The sequence below is a fragment of the Vidua chalybeata genome, chromosome 6 (genome assembly GCF_026979565.1).
Source record: "Vidua chalybeata isolate OUT-0048 chromosome 6, bVidCha1 merged haplotype, whole genome shotgun sequence".
Taxonomy (NCBI): domain Eukaryota; kingdom Metazoa; phylum Chordata; class Aves; order Passeriformes; family Viduidae; genus Vidua; species Vidua chalybeata.
In genome coordinates this window covers 3,657,404-3,679,182 of record NC_071535.1, presented here as the reverse complement: position 1 = coordinate 3,679,182, position 21,779 = coordinate 3,657,404, and the positions used below count along the sequence as shown (strand labels likewise).

The 21,779-nt window shown below is 43.9% G+C and overlaps 1 protein-coding gene across 16 annotated transcripts in view; it reads right to left on the bottom strand.

The window, feature by feature from the left end:
- Positions 1-21,779, bottom strand: part of KTN1 (kinectin 1) — a 78,543-nt gene that overhangs the window by 18,130 nt on the left and 38,634 nt on the right. For 9 of the 16 annotated variants that reach the window (XM_053945706.1, XM_053945696.1, XM_053945704.1 and 6 more), the window contains exons 8-32: positions 21,418-21,524; positions 19,591-19,723; positions 18,403-18,490; positions 17,939-18,105; positions 17,278-17,346; positions 15,627-15,664; positions 15,016-15,106; positions 14,682-14,750; positions 13,938-13,975; positions 13,731-13,821; positions 11,416-11,484; positions 10,333-10,367; positions 10,115-10,205; positions 8,736-8,804; positions 7,395-7,432; positions 6,656-6,746; positions 6,426-6,494; positions 4,850-4,887; positions 4,296-4,386; positions 4,115-4,192; positions 3,200-3,237; positions 2,415-2,505; positions 2,245-2,313; positions 1,845-1,882; positions 831-921 (exon numbers count right to left, since the gene is read on the bottom strand). In XM_053945706.1, the coding sequence (XP_053801681.1) occupies positions 831-921; positions 1,845-1,882; positions 2,245-2,313; positions 2,415-2,505; positions 3,200-3,237; positions 4,115-4,192; positions 4,296-4,386; positions 4,850-4,887; positions 6,426-6,494; positions 6,656-6,746; positions 7,395-7,432; positions 8,736-8,804; positions 10,115-10,205; positions 10,333-10,367; positions 11,416-11,484; positions 13,731-13,821; positions 13,938-13,975; positions 14,682-14,750; positions 15,016-15,106; positions 15,627-15,664; positions 17,278-17,346; positions 17,939-18,105; positions 18,403-18,490; positions 19,591-19,723; positions 21,418-21,524 (1,887 nt within the window). The remainder of the gene's footprint in view (positions 1-830; positions 922-1,844; positions 1,883-2,244; positions 2,314-2,414; positions 2,506-3,199; positions 3,238-4,114; positions 4,193-4,295; positions 4,387-4,849; positions 4,888-6,425; positions 6,495-6,655; positions 6,747-7,394; positions 7,433-8,735; positions 8,805-10,114; positions 10,206-10,332; positions 10,368-11,415; positions 11,485-13,730; positions 13,822-13,937; positions 13,976-14,681; positions 14,751-15,015; positions 15,107-15,626; positions 15,665-17,277; positions 17,347-17,938; positions 18,106-18,402; positions 18,491-19,590; positions 19,724-21,417; positions 21,525-21,779) is intronic. The other 7 variants (XM_053945702.1, XM_053945711.1, XM_053945709.1 and 4 more) reach the window with 3 other exon arrangements.

The window sequence follows — 21,779 nt, the reverse complement described above, 5'->3', positions numbered from 1 at the left end:
CCAACTCATCTGTCTGCTGAGACTACTCAGCCTCTTTCTCTCTGCTTTATTTCAGCTCTTAAACAGCACTCCCTGCTCAAAAATTCTTGATATTTTCCTTGTGCATTTTCCTTAGATTGTCTGACTATTAGGAAATAAAGCTTATTGCCTGGTATTCACTGGATTTTACAGGGTATCAAGGAGAGATAGGTGAGATAAACACCCTGTATTTTAACTTTCTTCCATAAAACTTAAAAGACACTCCCCTGCCCTGGTAATGCATTACAAGGAAGTAATTCTACAGCTCTGTGATGGAAAATACAATCTCTAATTCCATCTACAAACAACCCAGACTGCACCATCAGCAGCTGCTGTGAAGGAAGGCTCAGCCCTTCACTTCCTTTGGAAGATCAGGATTAGTCACTCTTAGGAATGGGAAGAGCCAGATCTGAGCACCCTAAAGGCAATGCCTCCCCCCATGTCCCCCCACAAGGACCAGAACACTGTCAGAGCACAGCACCTTTCCTCCTCCCACCCTCCCTGCAAAGGACACATTTCTGAACAGGGTTAATCAGGTTTGAATCCAAATCCAAGAACTTGCTGTGGCATGTGTCCCCTAACAAGTCTCCTTCCTCTCATCCAATCAACAAATTGTCCAGGAGCTGACACAACTCTGAGCAGTGAAGTCAGGTGTGCTGAGTCACTCCCAAGAGGAAAGGAGCACCCAGGGACACCATCCAGCTGTCAGAAACACTCTCTGCAAAATGCCCCAGGCCTCAAGGAGTGCTGGGAACACAGGTTTGGTTGTTTTGGGGGGATTTTCTGGAGTGGTGGGGGAAGAATTTCCTTACGTTGTTCTTTTTCCTCTGCTGCTCAAAAGCATTTCTCTGAGAGGCGAGCTCGCTCTGGAGATTGGCAATTTCCTTCTCTTTGCCTGCAACCCTGAATTAACAAAGGGAACCACAAACAAGTCAGGAGACATTGAAGAAATTCCCAGTGAAGCACTGACACCCTTTCCCACACACTAACTTGCCTTCCCTTCCCTTTTCAGCTCTCCCTGAAAAGCTGTTTTCACTGACTTGGCAGCATGGCCTGCTTCCCACTGCTCCCTGAACCACTGAGCCTGAGCAAACCCATTGTAAAGCTGTTGTTTGCCTACAACAGGCATCTGCACACATTTAACAAGGCCATGGAAAGGCAACACATTAGCTGAGGGTAGAGTCAGCCAGCCCACGCCAGTACAACACCACAGAACAGGCACTGCCTGCTGGATGAGAGCTCCCTTTCAAGCACCTAATCCACAATTTGTAAGTCATTTAACTTGAAAGACAAATAATTCAGCCAGCCAAAAATGCATGACAGTGGCAATTTGCTTAGCACAATATAGCATTAGCTTCCACAGAGTTACTTAATGTGCTTCAGCCCCACATTATAACACACTTTTACCCCTGAGGTTTTCCCTGGAAGAGATTTTCAGATGATTCTGTAATAGGAACAACCCTCTGCTAAGCTGAAGTTCCAAGAAAAAAGCCTGTCACTTTTGCTTGAAACACCAACATTTAACTCTTCAGCCATAAGCTGAGCTGGCATGCATTCAAAATAACATCAATCAAGGCTTGCTTCTATGGTGGGCACAACATATTGCCAGCACTGTCTGTCTGCAGGAGATTACACCTGAGGATTAGCAGTGTGAGCAGAATCTCCCATGCTCAACTTCTATTAGACAGTAATTTAATTTATTTGTTTTTTACTGGCCACTTCACATACTCCGATATTGTACATTTGGCATTTATTTCTACATTTCCTGAGCAATTAAGTGAACTGAATCAATTCTCTAATGCATCCAGCAACCTGGCAGTACTTACACTTGCAGAAGCTCCTCGCTTCGGACAGCCAGAGATGCCTACAAAGAGATCAGAGATGTGTTAGGAGCAGAGCAGCAGCAATGACCAGGATCTGCCTTGTTCACCAGGCACTGCTGCAACACCAGAAAGCTGCACTCTGGGCCTTTGAGGGACTCCTGTGCAGCCTCCTCTGGCCAGGAACACAGCAGGCATAAGGAGCACAAGGCTGCAGATCCATATGATAAAATGAATCAGGAATAGATATGCAACAGCCAGAAAAGCTGCCTCAGTACAACCCGACCCCAAAGGTGCCCCTAGATTTCCATGGGCAGTACAACTCCTGGTTTTCCATGCCATGCATGCAAGCCACCACTCCCCACTTTTGACTTCTCTCAAATAACGCTGCAATTGGGAGCTGTACCTGTTTGCAGTTCTCCTGCTTTAATTCCTGTATTTGAGCTTTGAAAGATTCGTTTTCTTTTTGTACATCCTGTTGAAAGAAAAAAGGCAATATATACTCATGTATAAATAGAGATATACACCCACAATATACACACTCCTCAAGACAAGGTGTTTCTATCAAAACTTTACCTGTAACTGTTTTACTTGGTTTGCAATTTCTCTCTCTTTTTCTTCCACCATAGCTTTCAACTTCTTCATTTGTTCTTCTTCCCCTTTCAACCTGCAGAGATGGTTTAGAAAGTAAGGAGAAAGAGTTAAAGTAGGGGGGGGAAAAAAATGCTAAAGAATTTATGCTAAAAAGGGACAGCCACTCAAACTGGGGCAGTTTGTGCAGCAGAAGATAAATGCATTTTGTGTGTTGAGGCTGCCTCAGGTACCACACACCGGCTGTACCGGAGCTCTGCTGGGGGAGCAGCACGTCCCAGGAGCTGCTTTGAAGACAGAGCCCTTCCTGGCATGGTCTCATGCACCCTTCCTCTGACTTGAAGCAGCCAGACAAAGCAGAGTCAAAAGAGAGGAAAGCCTGGCAGCACTTCTCCATAAAAGAGGAGCTGGAGAATTGGCTATTGCATCTCATCCTGAAAACGGCACAAATCGGATCTGTTCGCTGCTGCTACCGACTGAGCCGCAGGCACTGCAACCCTCCAACATGCTGAGCAGCAGGAGGAATTAGCACTAGACACGAGAAGCAGCAGCAGTTCCACTGGTTAACAGAGCCCTGGGTGCACATTCCCAGTGTGTGAGCAGCACAGCTCAGGGCAGGGACGCCAGGCATGGCAGCAGCCACCGGCACTAACAGCTTATTTTAGCAAAGCCCATGAAATTCCTGACAGCAATTCAAACATTCCAACTGAAGATAAACTCAATGCATGTTCCCAGCAGGCACTTGAGGAACTGCTACTCTGCATACTCACAGGTTCTCCATGTCCTGGATTTGGGATGCAGCAGGTACCTGAAAAAGTAATTCCCAGTCTCATTTTGATGGCACAGTTTTCAAATTAACAGCAGCTCTTTGCACGAGAAGGGGCAACACACAGCTTGCAAGACACTTGCCAAAGAAATACCAGGAATTTTGCATCAGGCATTGCTCCAAGAACATCTAAACACATAATGGGTTTCAGAAACAGAGCTTACACCAAGCATCCCAAACTTCACACCAGCCAATTGTTCTCCATTCCATCTTTCCCCTGGGATAAATGCCTGCGTCTAGACATCCACCCAAAATAAAAGTGCAACTCAGTCTCCTCCTTTTACCATCAACAAAAATCCAAACTGAGCCAGAATACCACCTTATTGGAAAAATTCTTCCATTAAGTAACACCTGGCTTCGAGGTTGTCCAGTTGTCTGCTCTCAAGTCCAGTGCAGGAAATCAAAAGCCAAAATATTCCAGCCCCAGGGAACACAGGAAGGAAACACAGCACAGCACAGCCTGACTACTTCAAGAGATGCTGTTACATTCAGTTACAGCCAAAGCTCCTGCATGACCAGAGCCCTGCAGAGATGCTGCTTCAGCCTGGCAAGGAGGTGGCTGGGACACAGCTGGGACTGTCTGTGAGCTCCAAGGCTTTCAGTCCACCAAAGCTCCTCTTTATGCACAGTATCATCCCAGTTAAAACCTCCCAGAACTTGCTATCCATGTAAAACCTGTTTGGGATGAACACAGCTGAACTAGTGGGCTCTCTGCACTATAAACAGTTTAGTCAAGTGGGATTTAAAACATCTCTAAGTTGAAGCCAATGCAAATCTTCTGTGTGAGGCAGAGGAGAAAAAACAGCTTCCTGTTCAACCAAGCAGCACTCCCAAACCACATCCACTCTGCAGGCTGTACCTGTTGGAGTTGTTGCAGGTTCTGTTGTTCCAGCTCCTGAACTTTACTGGTTAATTGTGCAATTGTATCCTTCTGACCCTTTGGGTAGATAAAAAGCAAGGTTAGAAGTGTGACTTTGTTTTTCCCAGACAGACATGCTGCAACAGAACTTATTTCCCTTCAGAATATTAAAGCAGCTTACCTGCAGACATTCTCCTTTCTTAACAATCTCTTTCTCCTTCTCTTCCAATAAGGCCTCCATGGTTTTCACCTGCTTTTCCTTCCCCTTCAACCTGTGCCATTGAACAGAGACAAACACAGCATAAACCCCCTGCTCTTTCATCCATCTGAAAATGAAACATCCTATGCTTTGCAGCACCTAACAAAAGCAGCATCTGTGATCAAAGGCACATGCACAGTTCACCTACTAAAAACCAGTGTGAACACTTCCACTTCAGCCTGGCTTAGCAGGAGATGCCCTTGATCAATGGCTCTGCTCATTAGGTGAAAGCAAACCCTGTGCTGACACATTGCAGGGGTTTCACAAATGTGTGCTCTCCTCATCCAAAAACACTTCCCTGCCCCTCCCCAGCTGGGGATACAAGGGACTGACTGATCATTTCCCCACCCCTACAGCTCAGGTGTTACCAAAGCAGGTTTCCCACTCTGCCCTGCCTACATCCCTCCATCCTGACTTGAATTTAAGGGGTCAGTAAGGGGTGCACAGGGCAGACCAGAATTAACAACTGCACTTACAGAGTCTGAAGTTCTTTGACTTGTGATGTTATTGTCACCTAAAGAAAATAATCAGCACTTCAGTTCAATGCACATGGAAAAGGCACGCAAATGCTAAAAATTGCTCTATGAAGAAACACAGGGGGAAATTATCAGACATTTTTAAAAGAGGCACCATTTATTGCAGTAAGCATAAATGCACATTTTTAATTACAAAGCACCAAGTGTCTCCAACTATTTGCACTCCCCACATTTAAAATGTGACTTCCAGAGCAGCAAAGGAAACAGTGCAAATGGGAACAACAAGCAGGCCCACAGGAAACACAGAGGAAGAAGCAGAGAGTGAATGTGACCACCACCACACTGGCAACTGCAGCTCCAACCACAGAGATCATCCCTGGCCATTGAGACCTTTGCATAAGGAAGTGCTTTTTGGGTGCTCTCTGAAAAGTCAGCACTCCCTTAAATTCCCATTCTAAGGCTGAATATGGACTGGAGACATAAGATTTAGTGAGAATGTTACTTTTGAATGCTGTGTGAAAGCCTGACAGTAGTTATCTGTCAGTCCTCTACCACAACACAGCAGGAGCTGCAGACATTCCCAAAAATCTCTCTTTTGCTTGCAGGAGCCCAAAAGGTGCACAGATACATCACCTTTGGAGCAAGGACCCCTCACAGAGCATTCCAGAAACAACATACTTAAACTGCTTTTTTTTTTTTTTTTTCTGGGCTCTGACAGTTCCAGGGAAGGAAATACACACAAATAATTCCCTCAGTTCCTGGAAATTTGCTTTGGAGGAAAAGCCCAAGACGGAAACACATTCTGTGAAGCTTTTGCCTAAAAAGGACAAAAATCTAACACTCAGAAGGGGGTGACACGTTGGAATGTAGCTAAAGGGACTGAAAAGAGTGCAGACCAAAAACACAAGCCACACAAACAAGCACACTTCCTGACAGCACAATGGATTAAGCTGCCTGCAGAATGGGCTCCCTAAGGAAACGTGGGCTTCCCTTGCTTTGGATGCCAGGCAGCAATCATGCCAAAAAAGCCCATACTCCTCCATCCCTGCATTCCTGATAGCTAAAGTAAAACTGACTGTGCCAACACTGAACTCTTTTTCGGCACTGGAGAAAAAAAAAAAAAAAAAAAGAGTCTTGGCTTTACCTGGAAACCAGATCTGGGCCTGTAGTATTGCTCCAGCAACACAGAAAGGACAGAATACGAGCAGAAACTTCAGCACTTGAAATTTCCAAGTTGCCAGCCCCCCAAGGAGGCCCCAGGGTTTCATGTTTACTACAGGGACACTGTGCCCAGGCAGAGCTAATGTTGCAATGCATTAAGCTATAGCAATTCTTGCCAAATTTCATACTAACGGCCCAAAAAGCTCAGGCTTCCAGAGGTGAGTGGTTTCTGAAGGACAGCACTAGTTATCCTACATTTTTATGGCTTTATATCCAAGAACAGTGCAGCTCCAGCATGATAAAGTTCCTTACCCAAGGACATTCACCAGTGAAACAGAACACACTAGAACAGAAACGAGTGAGCAGCACATCCAAGGCAAGGCTGGTTCACACTGCTGCCACTGAAGTATTTTACCTGTTTTTCCATCTCAAGCTGGGAATTTCCTACTTCTTCTTTCAGAGCCTCTATTTCCTGTGTCAAAGCCTTTTCAATGACAAAACAAGACAAGGGTTGGACAATGGAAACACAGAAACGCCACAAAAATGGATGCTACAAATTGATCACTGTAGAATGCCATGCAGTAACAGACAAATGTGGTCGTGGCATCAACACACAAAGGAATTGTAGGGATTGCACAGGGGTACCTGAACAGTCTTCTCCTTGCTTGCTACTTTTAGGATTTCAGCCTGTAGGAGTTCTTCCACTGATTTTATTTTTCCATCCTTCTCGTGGATCCTTAAAAAGAGCAGAGAAGCAACAAAAGTTGGATGAAAAAAATGTGTTACTCAAGCAAATACACAAAATTTGGTTCTGCTATAACATCACATCCCATCAGCAGCCTCAGGGATCCACAGTGGGACCAGGCAGGAGGAATAAACAGGAAGAATAAGACTGGGACTAGTGCAGAATCAGCTGGCTTTATATAACCATATATGCTAAATCAATACTATTACAGTCAAAAAATGCAAATTAAGATATCAAGAGCGCCTGGAACGACACACACTTAAAATCAGCCTTCACTGGACATTCAAGCAAAGTAATTACCAACTTAAAACACACACACGGGACAATCCCACTCCTTTTAAAGTGCCTATTGAAAATTTTCAATTTTTTTATTGAAAAAAAAAGATTATCTGACAAATCAGAGCAATTCCTCACCTAGTCAAAGTCAGGTTTATGAAATTAACTGCTTAGCAGAGCAGCAACTGGGTTTTCAGCAGGTATTGATCTGGTGTGACAAGTTTCAAAAATGAAAATGCTTCCTGCCACACACACACACTTCACCCAGCCAAAAGCCAATCATTTCAGGGAAGCAATACACTCACAGTCATGGAATAAAGACAGAGAGAATTAATCAGAAATTAAATCTGTGCAGTAACTTACACTTTCTGCAGTTCCTCCACCAGTGATTGGAAGGAAACCTGTTAAAAACAGAGCTTCATCTTAGGAAAAACACAACAGAGCAAAACAATCTGTGAATGTTGAGGGGTGAGGATAGAGAGCTGGAGCTCTCTGGCACTGGATGAACTATGTAGCAGCCTGATATTTTATTTATCTGGCTGCTCCTGAGAAAATTAGTCTCCAGTTCCTGGCAAATCAGCAATACTAAGCTTGCTGCAAGTTCCAGGGAAACAAAAGCAAACCCACACCACCTTTACCAGGAGAGAGTGAGGTTCAGGACCATCATTTCATCAGCTGCCCTTTAATACTGACACTAGTGTACATCTCTACAGGGTCACTGTGCCTCCTCTCTTCCATAAATGATTTTCTAGGAATTAATTGCCCTCCTGAGGTGTCCAAGCAGAGCTGGATGTCAGGGAAAGGCACTTCCTGACCAGCACATCAAAAGTGACAACACTGTGACAGTGTCACTGGCCATACACGGGGAGAAGGGGGACAAGTGACACCTGCAGAGTGTGGATTGACACTGGGAAGCTCAAACATTCATCATGAAGCTGAGGCAGTACAAGCTGCCTGCCAGCCATGCCTGCTGCTCCAGGCTTCTGGAAATGGAGATCCACAGCCAGTTCAGAGCATGGCAAACTCACAGAATTCCCAGAATGACCGGGTTGGAAGAGACCTTAAAGATCATTGAGTCCAACCCAGCCCCAACACCTCAACTAAACCCTGGCACCCAGTGCCACATCCAGGCTTTGTTAAACACACCCAGGGATGGTGACTCCACCACCTCCCCGGGCAGAACATTCCAGAACTTTGTCACCCTTTCTGTAAAAAACTTTTTCCTGATATCCAACCTGTATTTCCCTTGGCACAGCTTCAGACTGTGTCCTCTGGTTCTGTCAGTGCTGCCTGGAGAGAGAGCCCAACCCCAGCTGAGCACAGCCACCTTTCAGGAGCTGTACAGAGTGCTGAGGTCAGCCCTGAGTCTCCTTTTCTCCAGGCTGAGCACCCCCAGCTCCCTCAGCCGTTCCTCACAGGGTTTGTGTTCCCAGCTCCTCTCCAGCCTCGTTGCCCTCAAACTCAAACCAACCCCCAGGCAGCACAGACTGGATCCTGAACATCTGCCCTGCTTCTGACACTTCTGCAAAGGAAATATTTGACAGAAGTATCAGCTCCCAGACCAACACTGAAAGAAGAAAACAGGATGCTTTGCCAACAGGCTTCAAAGGCATCTCCACCTTCTTCCCTTGACTTTTGCAACCACAGCAAGATTCTTTCAGATTTAGTTTAGGTGTAATAAAAGTTTTAGATGAAAAGTACTACCTGCTCCGATTGCTGAATTTGCAGGCTTTGAAGTTCTTTTCTCAGAGATGAATTTTCTGTTCGCAGGGCCTTTGAAAGCAGACACAGAGATAATGAAAGCCTCATTTGTGGGGGAAAAAAGTGTTAAGCTTGACAGAAAAGTAATTTCTTTTAGAATAAGTGGAAGACTTTGAAAGTCTAAAAGAGACCCCCCTCTGCAGCTGTTGGAGCCAAAGCATTCAACAGACTAATTATTCACCATGGATAACCTGGAGTGGACACTAATTTATAGGAAATTAGGGCAAGGTGGGAATGCTGTAACTGAGCAGAGGTCAGAAAAACAAATGTAACTAAGCATGTCACAGCCCATTTTTTGTACAGCCCATTTATTTTTATCTATTTACATAATATTGGGATTCTCCCACAGACAGGTTCTCACCACTCTGGGAATATAAATAAAAACTATGTAACACCATGGGCTTTAACAGTCTAGATCCAACTCTAGAGTCAATAATAACATCCAAAATATATAAGAATTCAAAGATGCCTTTGTACAGAACAGCACTACAAGAATAAAAAAATCACATAATCTAAACAACACTGTCAGCTTTATTAAAAAATTGTAAAATATTATTTCAAACAAATACCTTGCAAAATACCACCAACCTTGGTGGGATTTAAAAGGCTTGGGGATGTGGTTTGGCAGTGCTGGGGATGGTTGGGCTTGATCTCAGAGGGTTTTTCAGCCTAAAGGAGTCTATGGTGTGCTCACAGCTTTGGCTGCTCAGTAAGCTCAGGGTTTGCAACCCCTCCCCAGCACAGGGCTGCCAGCAATGCCCCTGGAATTCAGACACCTTAAGAAAGGGAACATTGTCTTGGCTGTGCCCAGGTGGACACAGCTTTCCAGCAAGAGCCAGCTCAAAACACAGGGATTTCTGCACTGCCTCTCCAGGCTTCTCATCACTGCCTTCTTTATAAATAAACAGGAAGGAAATAACTTTATCACCATCCCAGAAATGTCACTAGTTTACAATCCACTTAACCCTTCAGATTATCAACCTAGACAAAAAAACCTGGAGTCTTACAATAGCAAGTTTTTACAAAACACCCCTTCCTAAAGGGAGATCAAATCAAATGGGCAGCTCTAGAAATATATTCCCATTATTCCAAAGGACATTTTAACAAAATCTGCCCTAGCCTAAGCAGAGAGAAGCATTTATTCTACCCCACTGATGCTCATGCTTAGTCTATCTTACAGAAAAGGTTTTAACCTCATCTCCATGAGGTGCTTTTCCTTGGAAAAAGGAATTGAGACTGAACTATGAGCACTCCAACATTCACTTTGCACAAGAGCACTTAATCTCTATTTCCTCATCAAAAGATAGTAAGAGGGATTTTACCTTCAGCTCCTCCTCTTTAGTAGCCACCTGGATGAGTCCTGCCTCAAGCAGCTCTTCAACTGTCTTGATTTTATCATCCCTCTCTCTCATGCTGAAAAAGCAAGAGTGAAAATTAAGGAAAAAGACAGTTTAACTTTGAAGGCTGTTAGCTATCAACAGTAACTTTACTGCCACCAAAATCTTTATTTTAGCTTCTGATTCAAAACAAAGTTTCTTACCTTTTTTCCATCTGCTCTATCAAGTCTTTGTTTGTCTATGAAGAAAAAACAATCATTAATTGCATCAATAATGGTTTGGGATTTACAAACCAAATAATTGGAAAGCACCACTTTAACTAGAAGCCTGTTACACTAATCCAGAAAAGAAAACAGAGAGAAAGTCCTCATGGTATATGTGTCTAATACTGATGCTGGGGGGAAAAAAAAAAAAAATCAACCTTTCAGGGTAGGGACAGATCCAGCCCAAATGCCTTGATGGTTTTACACTGCTGGACTTGCAGCCAGCTCAGCACCTGAAAAATCTGCCTCTTCTGAGCATTTATCAGAGCCACAAGCTCCACCTGAGGCTCACTCAGCAGATCATTTATGATTTCTCAACACCACCACATTGTGAGCGACCAGATGGGAAACATAAACCAGCTTCCAAGCAAAATCCCCTCCAGTCCTTCAGACAGGACACCAGACCAGCCAGAGCCAGGGCAGCAGTGCCTGCAGATCTGTTCTCCACCAGGGGAAAGGGAGCAGTTCCAGAAGGGAGCTCCTGACTAGCAGGAGTGCAGGAGAAGTTTCCTGTCCTGCCAGTCTTTTTCCAGTGTTTCAGGAATTTTTCTCATTCCACAATGGTGCAAAGTCAGGGGTGTTCATATGGGCTCTCCCAGAGAGCATCTCAAAGGAGATGGAGCTGAACAACACAACAGCAGCATCCTGTGAGCATCAGTCTGGCTGCAGCAGGTGAGCCATGGGCACAAATACAGAACAGGAGGCAAAAGACATCACAATGTAAAGAGTTTTCTACTTCCAAGGGTCAGAGTGGTTGCAGAAATAAGTTCTTGCTTGTGTTAAGCTATGTAAGTCTTCAGGAGTGGAAAAAAAAAAAAAAACAGATTTTGTTTGGACATTCCTCCTACATCTACAAGACAGTCACAACTGCCTTACTTGACCCTCCATGGAAGAGAAAATACCTAAAAAAGTATCAGGTTTTGACATCAACCAGCTCAGCCTACAGCTAGGTTAAGAAAAAACACTGAAGAAATTAAAAGCACAGAAGATACTTGATAAAAGCTCAGCAAACACTGGCTGTACCTGCTCAGACAGGAGAGTCTGCAACTTCTGAACTTCAGCTTGCAGAGCTGTGTTTTGATCCTTCAGAACCTGGAAGAAAATTGAGGCATTTTATCAGTTCAGAACTGCAGAGCCTAAATACAGCTTTTCCATAATGGCAGAGGCAATTAAATAGCACAGAAGTCATTACAGAGAGTTCTTTGGAAGCTTCAAGACTACAAAGAGTCCTTTCCTTCTCTGTCTTGCTTTTCTGTATTAAGGACAAAAGTATTGTCCTTATGTCCCATGAGAAATTCATCTTTATTCCCTGGCAGAGAATCAGACAGTACCAAATGTGAGAAGCTCAGAAAAAACACATTTTCCTCCTAAAGCAGCACCAGCATCGTGTCAAGATTTAATAACTGCCTCTTACAAAACACCCATCTGGTGAAGCAAATCATCCAAGATCCCCTTTTTGAGTTCCCTTCAGCTGCCTCAGTGCACAGCAAGGAATTGGCAGTCCAGCAGCAGAGAGGTTTGCACAGCTCCCACACCTGGTCCCAGTGAAGGCTGGGAAGAGGTGGATGGGGAGAACAAACAGACTTTGCCTCTCCTCCTGCATTCCTGCTTCATACAATGGCCACAGCAGCCCTTAACAGACAGGGTTTTAAAATCATCCTCTATTATTGCTTTTTGTCTTTTTGAAGACTTGCTTGGTGCTTTACAGAAGTGAAAAGCAGGACACGTGCCCTGCACTCCAACCCCAAAGTCTTACAGGGAAAACACAAGCAGGAAAGGACAGCAACAGTGAGGATTAAATGCATTGCTCTGGTTTGAACCTGGCTTTTCCCTCTTTCATGTGCCTGGGAAAAAAGCAGCACTTCCATAGGGGGAAACATTTAGAACAGCACTGGTCTGGTTTCTGTTTGGGATCAAAGAGAGGAGGAAGGAGAGAGCAGCAGTGCACATAATATTCATGCTGAGAGCACACTGTGCATTTCTGCACCATCACCATGCTGATGATCTGCATTCAGCTCTCTATTCACTCCCCAAGAACTGCCTGCAGGTGATTTTTGCCATTACTTAGCACTGAACTGATTACAGCACATAACCATTCACAACACCTCTAAGGCCTTTTTCCTGAGAACAGTTACTACAGAAACCACCACACTAAAAGGATGCTCATATTCCTTCTCACATTCATTTTCACCTCACCTACCATTTTATAATGTTCCACCACACTGAAAGCCCTGAGAGTGTCACTAACTTGAGACTTGCCCACTTCTCCCAGCCTGCCACCTCTTCCCACTCTCTTCTCCACACTGGTTATGCACCTGTGACCCAGCACACACCTCACTGAAGATTCAGTTTTATTCCAAAAATCAACTGAAATTGTACTTTGTTTCCTATTTCTCTAATTGAACAAACTTCTTCCCTCTTATCCTCTGACAGCTTAGAGAAACTACAGAGCCTTGGCAAGGGACTCTCATCAAAACCTCTTTGAAAGTGACACTTTAATACAAGAATCAAGTTTACTACCTGCTTCAAAGAGCTCCAGGAGACTCCAGAGGCTTCTCCTACAAAAGCATCCTGGCTCTGCCACTTCCCACTCGCTCTGTTCCTCACTAGCAAACTCACCAAGGTGACAGTGGCAGCTTCAGAGGGACTGACCTCACACCAGAAACATCAGAGGAGCAGCAGCACCCACCACAGGCTTTAAAGGAGTTAAAGGGATGGAGTCAGCACCTCTCTGGGGAAGCAGGGCTGCTTCCAACAGCCCAGGTTTAGAAGAAAAAGGTCAAGGTGGCAGAGGGCAAGGAGGAATTAAGCTGCTCTCTGCACACACCAGCCAGAAACAAGCAGCAGCTCTGCTGTGCAGACCCCAGATGTCAGAACAAAAGCTTCTGCAGTTGAGCTGCAGCCTTATGAGAAAATGTGGAAAGAGGCAGAGTTAAAATAAGCATTTTCACATCTGCCTGACAGAAAACAGAAGCTTGGCATGATAATCCAAGCAACAAAGGCTCCAAACAAAAGCACTAAGGCCTTGAAAGGCACATTTGCAGGTGGAATGCAGGGAAATCACAACAGTTTTTACTGTCCAACCTCCTCTTGCAGAATTCAAAGCCCTCTCTCTCCACAACTCAGACAGTGCATTTAACTTGTGCTGTCCCACCTCTCACTCTGCTACTACTGTGATATCCCACATTGCTCCTGCCTTACAAACACAATATTGTAATTTACCTAAGCACCCAAAGGTCAGTTTAATTTAATTTCACTGTTCTGCAGTTGCTCCACAACCTCTGGAGACCGGAAAACTTACTGAAAACAAGCACAAGAACACCTGTTCTGTATCTTACCTTGAATTCTTCTTTTGTGCTTGAAATCTGAGCGAGTTCTTCTCGAAGCTGATCTTCAAGAGTTCTTATTTTGTCATCCTTTATGTGAATGCTGAGACACAGCAGAACAGTTAAAACACATTTCTCCACCCAAGTCTTACAAAAGCATGATTGAAAAGAACATAAAAGACTGATAAACATTGTTTCTCAAATCCCAGAGCTATTTACCTTTTCTGCATCCTTTCCAGCTCATGTGCAGCAGCAGCCTAGATTATAAAGAGGATTAACACAGACTTAGGATACATCACATGATTCAATCAACCTTTCATTCCACAATATTAAAAAGCTAGAACAAGTCATTTGGCCTCCCAGCACATGACTGAAATCAAGAGTGGAAGGGGTAAGCTTGTCTTCATGCACTTTTACAACACCAACCTACAAGCATGCAACTACACAAAGGGAAGACCATCTCCAAGAGATTCATTTGACAACTGGGATTATCTCTAATTAAACACTTCATTTCCACTTCTGCAATGAACAGCCCACATAGCAGCAACACAGGGACAGCACTTTGTTTGGCTCTAAAAACATCTCTGTGGTGAGGTAGGGGGAGCTGTGGGGTTTGGGTTTTTTTTTGGGGGGGATGTTATGAATCTTGTATGCAAATGCCAGGCCTGCATATTCACAGAGAGCTGTGAAGTGTCCTGCACTCTGCATGCCTGAAAATCTAAAACAACCAAGCAAAATGCTTCAGTAACTTGGATATCCAAGTGCAAGACTTTGCTGGTGAAGGAGGGGGAAGAATTAGGCCTCCCACCAGCTTTAAGAACTCCAGGGAATCAGATATGAGCCCAATCCGGAAGCCTCGCACCATTAATGTGCTTAAGCAGAGCTTGCTTAAAGCCAACAGATCTGCATTTGCATTTATGACAGAACAGGAGGAAGGGAGAAAAATCAAAACAACTGTTTCACCTGTTCATTTGTCAGAGCCTGTAACTTCTGTACTTCTGATTTCAGGGAAAGGTTCATATTCTGTAAGACCTGAAGGAAGGAAAAAAATAAATGTATTTGCAGTTCATACACAGATAGTCTTTCACTCTCCAGGGTGAAGTTTCAGGGGATTTTTTGAAGGAAAATCCTCAGGTTTCCTTATCAACAGCTTTCCCAGCATCTAGCATTGGCCTTGCCTAGCAGAGCAGACCTGTAGCTGAAAAGGCTGTTTCTAGACCCAAAGACAGCAGCCTTGGGGGCTTCATTTTGTGCATGCAGTCAGATCAGCTGGCATTTGCACAGGCTTTTATTGTACCTTGAGCTCTTCCTCCTTGCTGGTTAAGTTGGCACGTTCACTGCCTAATGAGTCCTCCATCTGCTTGATCTGTTTGTCCTTCTCTGCAATCCTGCACAAGGGGGAAACAGTGACAGATCAGCACAGAAGATGTGGATGGAAGTGGTGCAGGAAGCATCAGGCTAAACCCAAAATACACCCTGGCCCTTTAGTCCAGCTCCTACTCCAAAATCCTGCTGACTGTACACTCTGGGTCCAAAAGCTTTTCCATTTTAAATGCTGTCTGCTTGCCAAAAATTTTATGAGACATTCCCTAGCTCTGAAACACAACTAGCACCCCACTTCCCAGAGGGAGAAGCCTCCTGGCACAGCCCCACAGCCCAAATAATAACAATTCTCACGGTCACGCACATTCCTGCACGCTGCACTGGCCCTGCACACAGGCAGGGATAAACAACAGAGGAGATGGTGATTTCTCTGGAGCTCAGAGCTACAGCAAAACTCCAAACCTGAGGCCAGACATGGAAGGGAAATCTGCAGGAAGCTGTTTCCCAGCTCCCAAGCTGATCTCATGAGGAGTTAAAAGCACAGACAGCAACACCTCCCAAATCCCAGAGGAAATGGATGCTCACACTTTGTGAAGTTCTTCTGCCAGGACTGAAGCTGAGGTCTGCAGGAGGGAAAAAAAAAACATAAAAACAAATAACTGGAAGTAAAGCAAGTCAAAGAATCCCCATCTACACTGAGCCAGGAATAGCATTTGTCTGGTTATTTTCAACTGGCACAGGATGCTTCCAACTATTTCCTGGCTGAGGAACATTGAAGGAATACCAGCACATAGCAATGGCCCTTCCCCTCTGGCCTGATGCAACATGAAGGGAAAAAAGACCCTTATTATTTGTCCTTCACTAGATTCAAACAAGCCATGGGGCTCACCAGCACTTCCTTCCCAGTGCTTGATGGGATATTCTGCTGACAAACCACTCAAATTAAAAAAAAAACAACAAAACAAAAAAAAAAAAAAAAAAAAAACCAAACAACAACAACAAAAAAAAACCACAAATAAAAAATTATTTAGAAAAAAAACCCTGCACAGTGCATCAGGAGTTGTGTTCTGTACAGAAACAGCACCACAAATTCAGCAAGTGGCATTTTTTCCTCTGGAAAAAGCCTGTCCCTAAGCTGTCACACACAACAGGGCAAGAGACACCCACCACACTGGTCTTGAAGGCCTCAAGGGACCTCTGCAGACTGGGGCAGAACTTCCATGTTCACAATTCCAGACAATTAAATGAGTTTCATCACCCTGATATCCAGAGCAGGATACAGCCCCAACTCCCTTCTCCAAAGTGTTCTTTTCATCCCCACTGTCCATGGTGGGAAAACATCCCTGAATTTCCATGGCCAGTTGAGGCTACCTGGGGAAAGCACACACCTCCAGCACCTTCCCTGTGTAACTCAGAGCTAAAATGTCAAATTTCCCTAGGAATTTATTTCCAAAGCCCTTAAAGGGATGTGAGGAGCAGGCCATGAAGATGCTGGAAATCTACAGTGCCTCTTCCCTCACTACTCTCCCCACCCAATGGGTTAAAGCACTTCAAGCAAAGCCAGATTTTCAGCCTGATGTCGAATTTAATCAAATTCCATCAAGCACATCCATGATTAAAAGAAGGCAGCATCCAACTGCATAGGAACAACCTCCACTTGTGCCCCCAAAGCCTTTCTGAGCTGATTTCTGTAACCTTCTTCTATGGGGAGGCAACACCAGTGATCCTGAGGGGTTACACAGTGTTTACAACAATAATAATGTCTCAAATAAACTAGTCAAACCATAATTTTAAAGCTTAAAATAACTGAGAAAGGCATTGTGCAGGTTTGGTGGGGTTTTGTGTGATTTTTTTTTTTTCCTTCTGCACAGAAATCAGCACTTAAATGAACAGACAGCTTGAAACAGGAGAAAAAGCACAATCAGGTGGTTCACAGGAGGACTGCAGAAAGACCAAAAGAACCACAAGACAGAATTGTAGACATGCAAAGCTACAGGACAAGAAACATTGAAAAAGGGACTATATCCTTTATATATACTATGAAAGGAAATAAGTGGATTTTTCCCCCTCCAAAACAAGAAGCTTTAAGTTTTAAAACAGTTTAAGGAACATTAGAAAAGAGGATGCTAACAAATCTCTGCTTTCAGCATTACATCTCACACCCAGCTACAAAAAGTCTTACTTTTAACAAAAGTTCACAAGTCATGACTACAAAAAGTCTGAGAACATGCTGTACCTGGGCTGCCATTTGTGAATGAAACTTCTGAAGCTGAGCATTCAAAGCATCATTCTGCTCTATCAGCTCCTTGTAAGAGAGCACAGAAAGAAAAGCAGGCTGAGATCTGCAGCTACTCCACTTTGGCTAGGATTAGCTTTTAGCCATGATTATGTTAGTAAGAACAGTTCAGCATTTACATGTCAGACACTTCACAAAAAGATGCTGGTTTTTTTCTCCCCACTACAACCAACCAGTTGGAGTAGAAGCACCAGAACCTGTTCTGTATCAAGGAAAAGCATTCCCTGCTCCACCACAATCCATCTGCTTTCCCTGAAGCCCTCAAAGGTTATGTCCATGCTGCCTCTCACCACCTGATGCCAGGAGGAAGGAGATCACACAGACACCAAAGGCTCATGGCTGCTCCCCACACCATGGATCATTTCACAGCTTGGCAAATGGGGTCAGCACCATTTCCTGACTTGGCTTCTCAAGGTGTGAGGTGGCCCCACACCTCCTCAAAGCACCACACACGAGGTCTCACTCCACAAGCAGGGTTTTTTCATCCTTTATTCAGTGGGAAAGCTTCACTAAAGCAGCATTTCAGGGATATTTCTGTGTTTCCACAGACACAAAGCGAAAGGGAAAACCCCAAACCCTTAAAACACTTGAGGAATACTACCTGCACCTGCATTTGCATGGAGTCCTCCTCAGTAGCTCTCTTTTGCTCAGCCTCCAATAACTGCAGCATCCTCTGCTCCAGCTGCTGTTTTGACACCATTGTATCAGTAAGTTTACTGTGCAAGCTCTGGATTTCATTGTCTTTGGCCACAAGCTTATTCTGCATATCTGTAGCAGAAATGTCAGGATTTTAATTCAGAAGTCAATATTTAACTGTGAGGGAAATCATTTTCACTGTAAATGGGGAGACTGATTAGGAGCCTCACTCCAACAAGGTTCAGCTCCCCCATCAGCATTCAGACCACCTGGGATCCCAAAACACTTTCCCCAGGGGTGCTGAAGCAGGGCTGACTTCACCTGAGCTTTATTTAAGACATTTACTCAATAATGCCCTTTTTTTTTTTTACAAATGGCAACAGCCAGTTCATTGCAGTAAGCATTATTTGGGAATTTTGTGATACGTGCCTTGCTGTGCTGCTTCATGTTCTGCTGTTCTTTTCCTGAGATAAGCCTGGATTTCTTCCCATCTTCTCTCTGCTTCCTGCTGCTGGACCTTCACATTGAAGGAAGAGTTGATGAGAAGAGCTTAATTAATTTCTTTACCTTTAATTTCTTTTTGAAGCACTCAGAGTGCATGTCCTCAGTGCTAGTCCCAAAACATATGGCAATGAAGTGAAATTGTTTCTTGTTTCCATTAGGGCACATCAGAGAGACAGAGTGCTCTGTAATCCTCCTCCTAGACTAGTTTAGCCTATTAATTTGAAAGGCAAATTGTGAACAGGATTTCATTATAGGCTCTTAACAGAATGGTTTCTGTAATATGAAAATGTAGCATCTTTGCCCTGATAGTTCAGAATTAACACCAGAAGCCAGACTAGCCAAGCATCACATAAATCTGCATCCAGTAATTAAAACATCTCAACTCTAGATAGCAATTCTCCACCTGCCAGGGCAAAAGGCAGGGAGAACTTCTGGTATGTAAGATTTAATTGCAAATATTAAAGAAATCATGAGCTCTGGACTGACATTCTGAAAACACTTTCTCCTATTAAAAAAAAAAAGGCAAAATAATTTTGGTTCAAAAGAAACAGAAAGAGATTTATCCATAAACCTGACCACTTACATTTTAACTCTTTAAAAAGTATATTTATTTTTAAATTTATTTTATTAATTTATATTTGAAAATTAGGAGTTAAATTAATTTAACTCTTTTAAAAGTATATTTAAATTTTTTATTAATTTATATTTAAAAATTAAAGAGTTACATTAATTTAACTCTTTAAAAAGTATATTTATTTTAAAATACATTTAAGCAAAAACATGTAGCTTCAAATGAAAGCCACACAAGGACAGTGCCATCTGGATGAATGGCTCTGAAGTACCAACTCCTGTTGGAATTGTACTCTCACAGAAAGCAAAATAAAAAGCTTAACTGGTGATGTTGAAAAGATATTTACCTGGAAGGCAGGTTTCACTTCACAGGGAGGTCTGTAATCATTCAAAACCCAGTGCACTGAATAAAACCATTAAATAAACCCCTAGGCTGGCTGAGCCCATCTGAAACGAGCAGCTCAAGCAATTCCCACCCGGCCTCACATCCCAGCTCACATAAAACCCCTGCACAGCCTGGCAGGCAGAGCAAACCCCAGGCACCTTGAGCTGGGCCACTGCCTGCTCTGCATTCTTCTTCTGGAGCTCCTCCTGCTGCAGTTTGCTGCTCTTCTCCCCCAGCTCGTTCATCAGCCTGGCGTAGTCCTGGCGCAGCTTGTTCAGCTCTGCCGACTGCCTGCAGACAAAGCAACATTGCCACGGGGCTTTGTGACATTCACGTTCTCTGGACACAGAGACATCGTTCTGTCTCGCAGGAGAAGCACAGAGAGAAGAAGAGAAAACAATCTTTATCTCTGCTCCTTTGTTTTCCCCATGTGGAATGTGGTGTGGAGATTGTTTACCTGCAGTGATTGCTGGGCTGGATTCTGGTGAAGGTTGTTTGGGGTCAGTGACCAATGGGATCCAGCTGTGGCTCAGACTCAGCAGAGAGTCACGAGTTTGTGAGTTAGTTAGATAGGTAAGTAAGAAGTAAGTATGTAGAATAGGACAGTATCTCTTTAAATAATATATTAATGTAATATAGTATAGGTTTAATAAAGCAGATCCTTCAGCCTTCTGATCTGGAGCCAGACATCATTTCTTCCCTGGATCCGGGGTCACTGCATTTTCACTATAGGGGTTTGCTACTCAAATGTCAACAGCAAGTCCTGTATTTGCAACCAAAGGGTGTTTTCCCCCCTCTAAAACTGTTTTATCCTAGGAAAGGGATGCAGGTCAGGTAGTCCTGGCCACAGCAGCAGAACCATCACTCCTGCTCATCAGCACAAACTAAAGGTCAGCAAGAAGCCACAGGCAGCAGCTCCTGGAAGAGGTCTGCAAGCTGACTGGCAAGATTTGGGCAGGCTGATGTCAACTAAAGAGGCTCAGCATAAGGAAAGGTCTCACATGGAAATTCACATTCTTTTCCTCCTCCCATAAAGGATTATTGATCCCAGGCCTGCTGAGGACTATTCCTCCTGCACTACTAACTGCACACATTTCTTCAGAACATTTGTTGCCTCCTGGCCCTGACCTGACTATTAACTTATGGAGGTATCTGATGCACTTTCTCAGCTGGGAGACAAGATTATTTGTTCAGCCCAAAGGAAGAATTTTAAGAGGCTCCCCTTTGTGCCTAAGCAAGTAAAAAGCATTTCATTTTTAACTCAAGTCTGCTTGAATTAAAGCCTTTTCAGGATAACTGTCTGAAAGATAACGATGCTTCATTTAAATGAACAGGACACATAAAGTGAGGGTTCCACACTCTTCTCTGAGCACTTGACATTCAGTAGTAAATATCTGAGAGAGGATATTGTGTCAGTTTTGTCTTCTACACACCTTAACCACGGTGCTCAGCTTTTACCTGCACAATGCACAAAATCCTCCCTGCCAGCTCAGGGGCAGCCCAAGTCATAACTCCCAAAAGACAATTTTTGTTCCTCCATTTGTAACATTTGTAACACCAGCAAATAAATCCAAGTGCCACCCCAGCAGCATCAGTAACTGCAGGGTATTGACATGTAAGTTTAGAGCTGCTGTTCTCCCAAGAGGCCACAACCAGCAGCTCTCCTGAAGCCCCAGGGGAAGGATACACATCCTGCCAAAAACACCAGAGGTGCCCGAGCACTGCTGCACTTTTTTCTCTTAAAGCCTCAGCAGCACAGCCTAAAAGCTCAGGCTTCAAGTTGAAAAAAGGCAATTATTTATTCTGAAAGCCCTGGCTCAATGCAAACACCACCAGCTACCTGTCCAGCCCAAAATATTTGTGTTCCCAACTTAACCACTAACTCAGAGACAGCCAAGGACTTGGAAACAAAAGAAGCAGAAGCCAGAACAACTCTTCAGGGGAGGCTCAAAACCACACAGAGCTCCAAATAGCTGCCAACATACTTGCTCTCCATTTGATTGGTGGAGGTGCTGACAGCATCTCTCAGGATACCATTTTCCTGCTTCAGGTGGCTTATTTCTGCCTCCATCTGCTCACGGAGCTGCTGGAACTGATGGGGAAAGAAAGATCAATTCTGTAAAAGATTAGGCTAAGGAGCAATAATAACAACAAAAAAAAAATCAGCTTGTAGAAGTAGGTAAGATATCACAATAATTTCAGTAAATCAAACTAAGTGGATTTTTTGGGAGAGGGGGAGGTTTGTTCCTTCCTCTCACACCAGTTCTTAAATTAAACTGTGCTACTGAGACCCTCGTGCTCAAATCAAAGCACAGGTTTCCTTTTATACCAGTGCATCAACCTATTT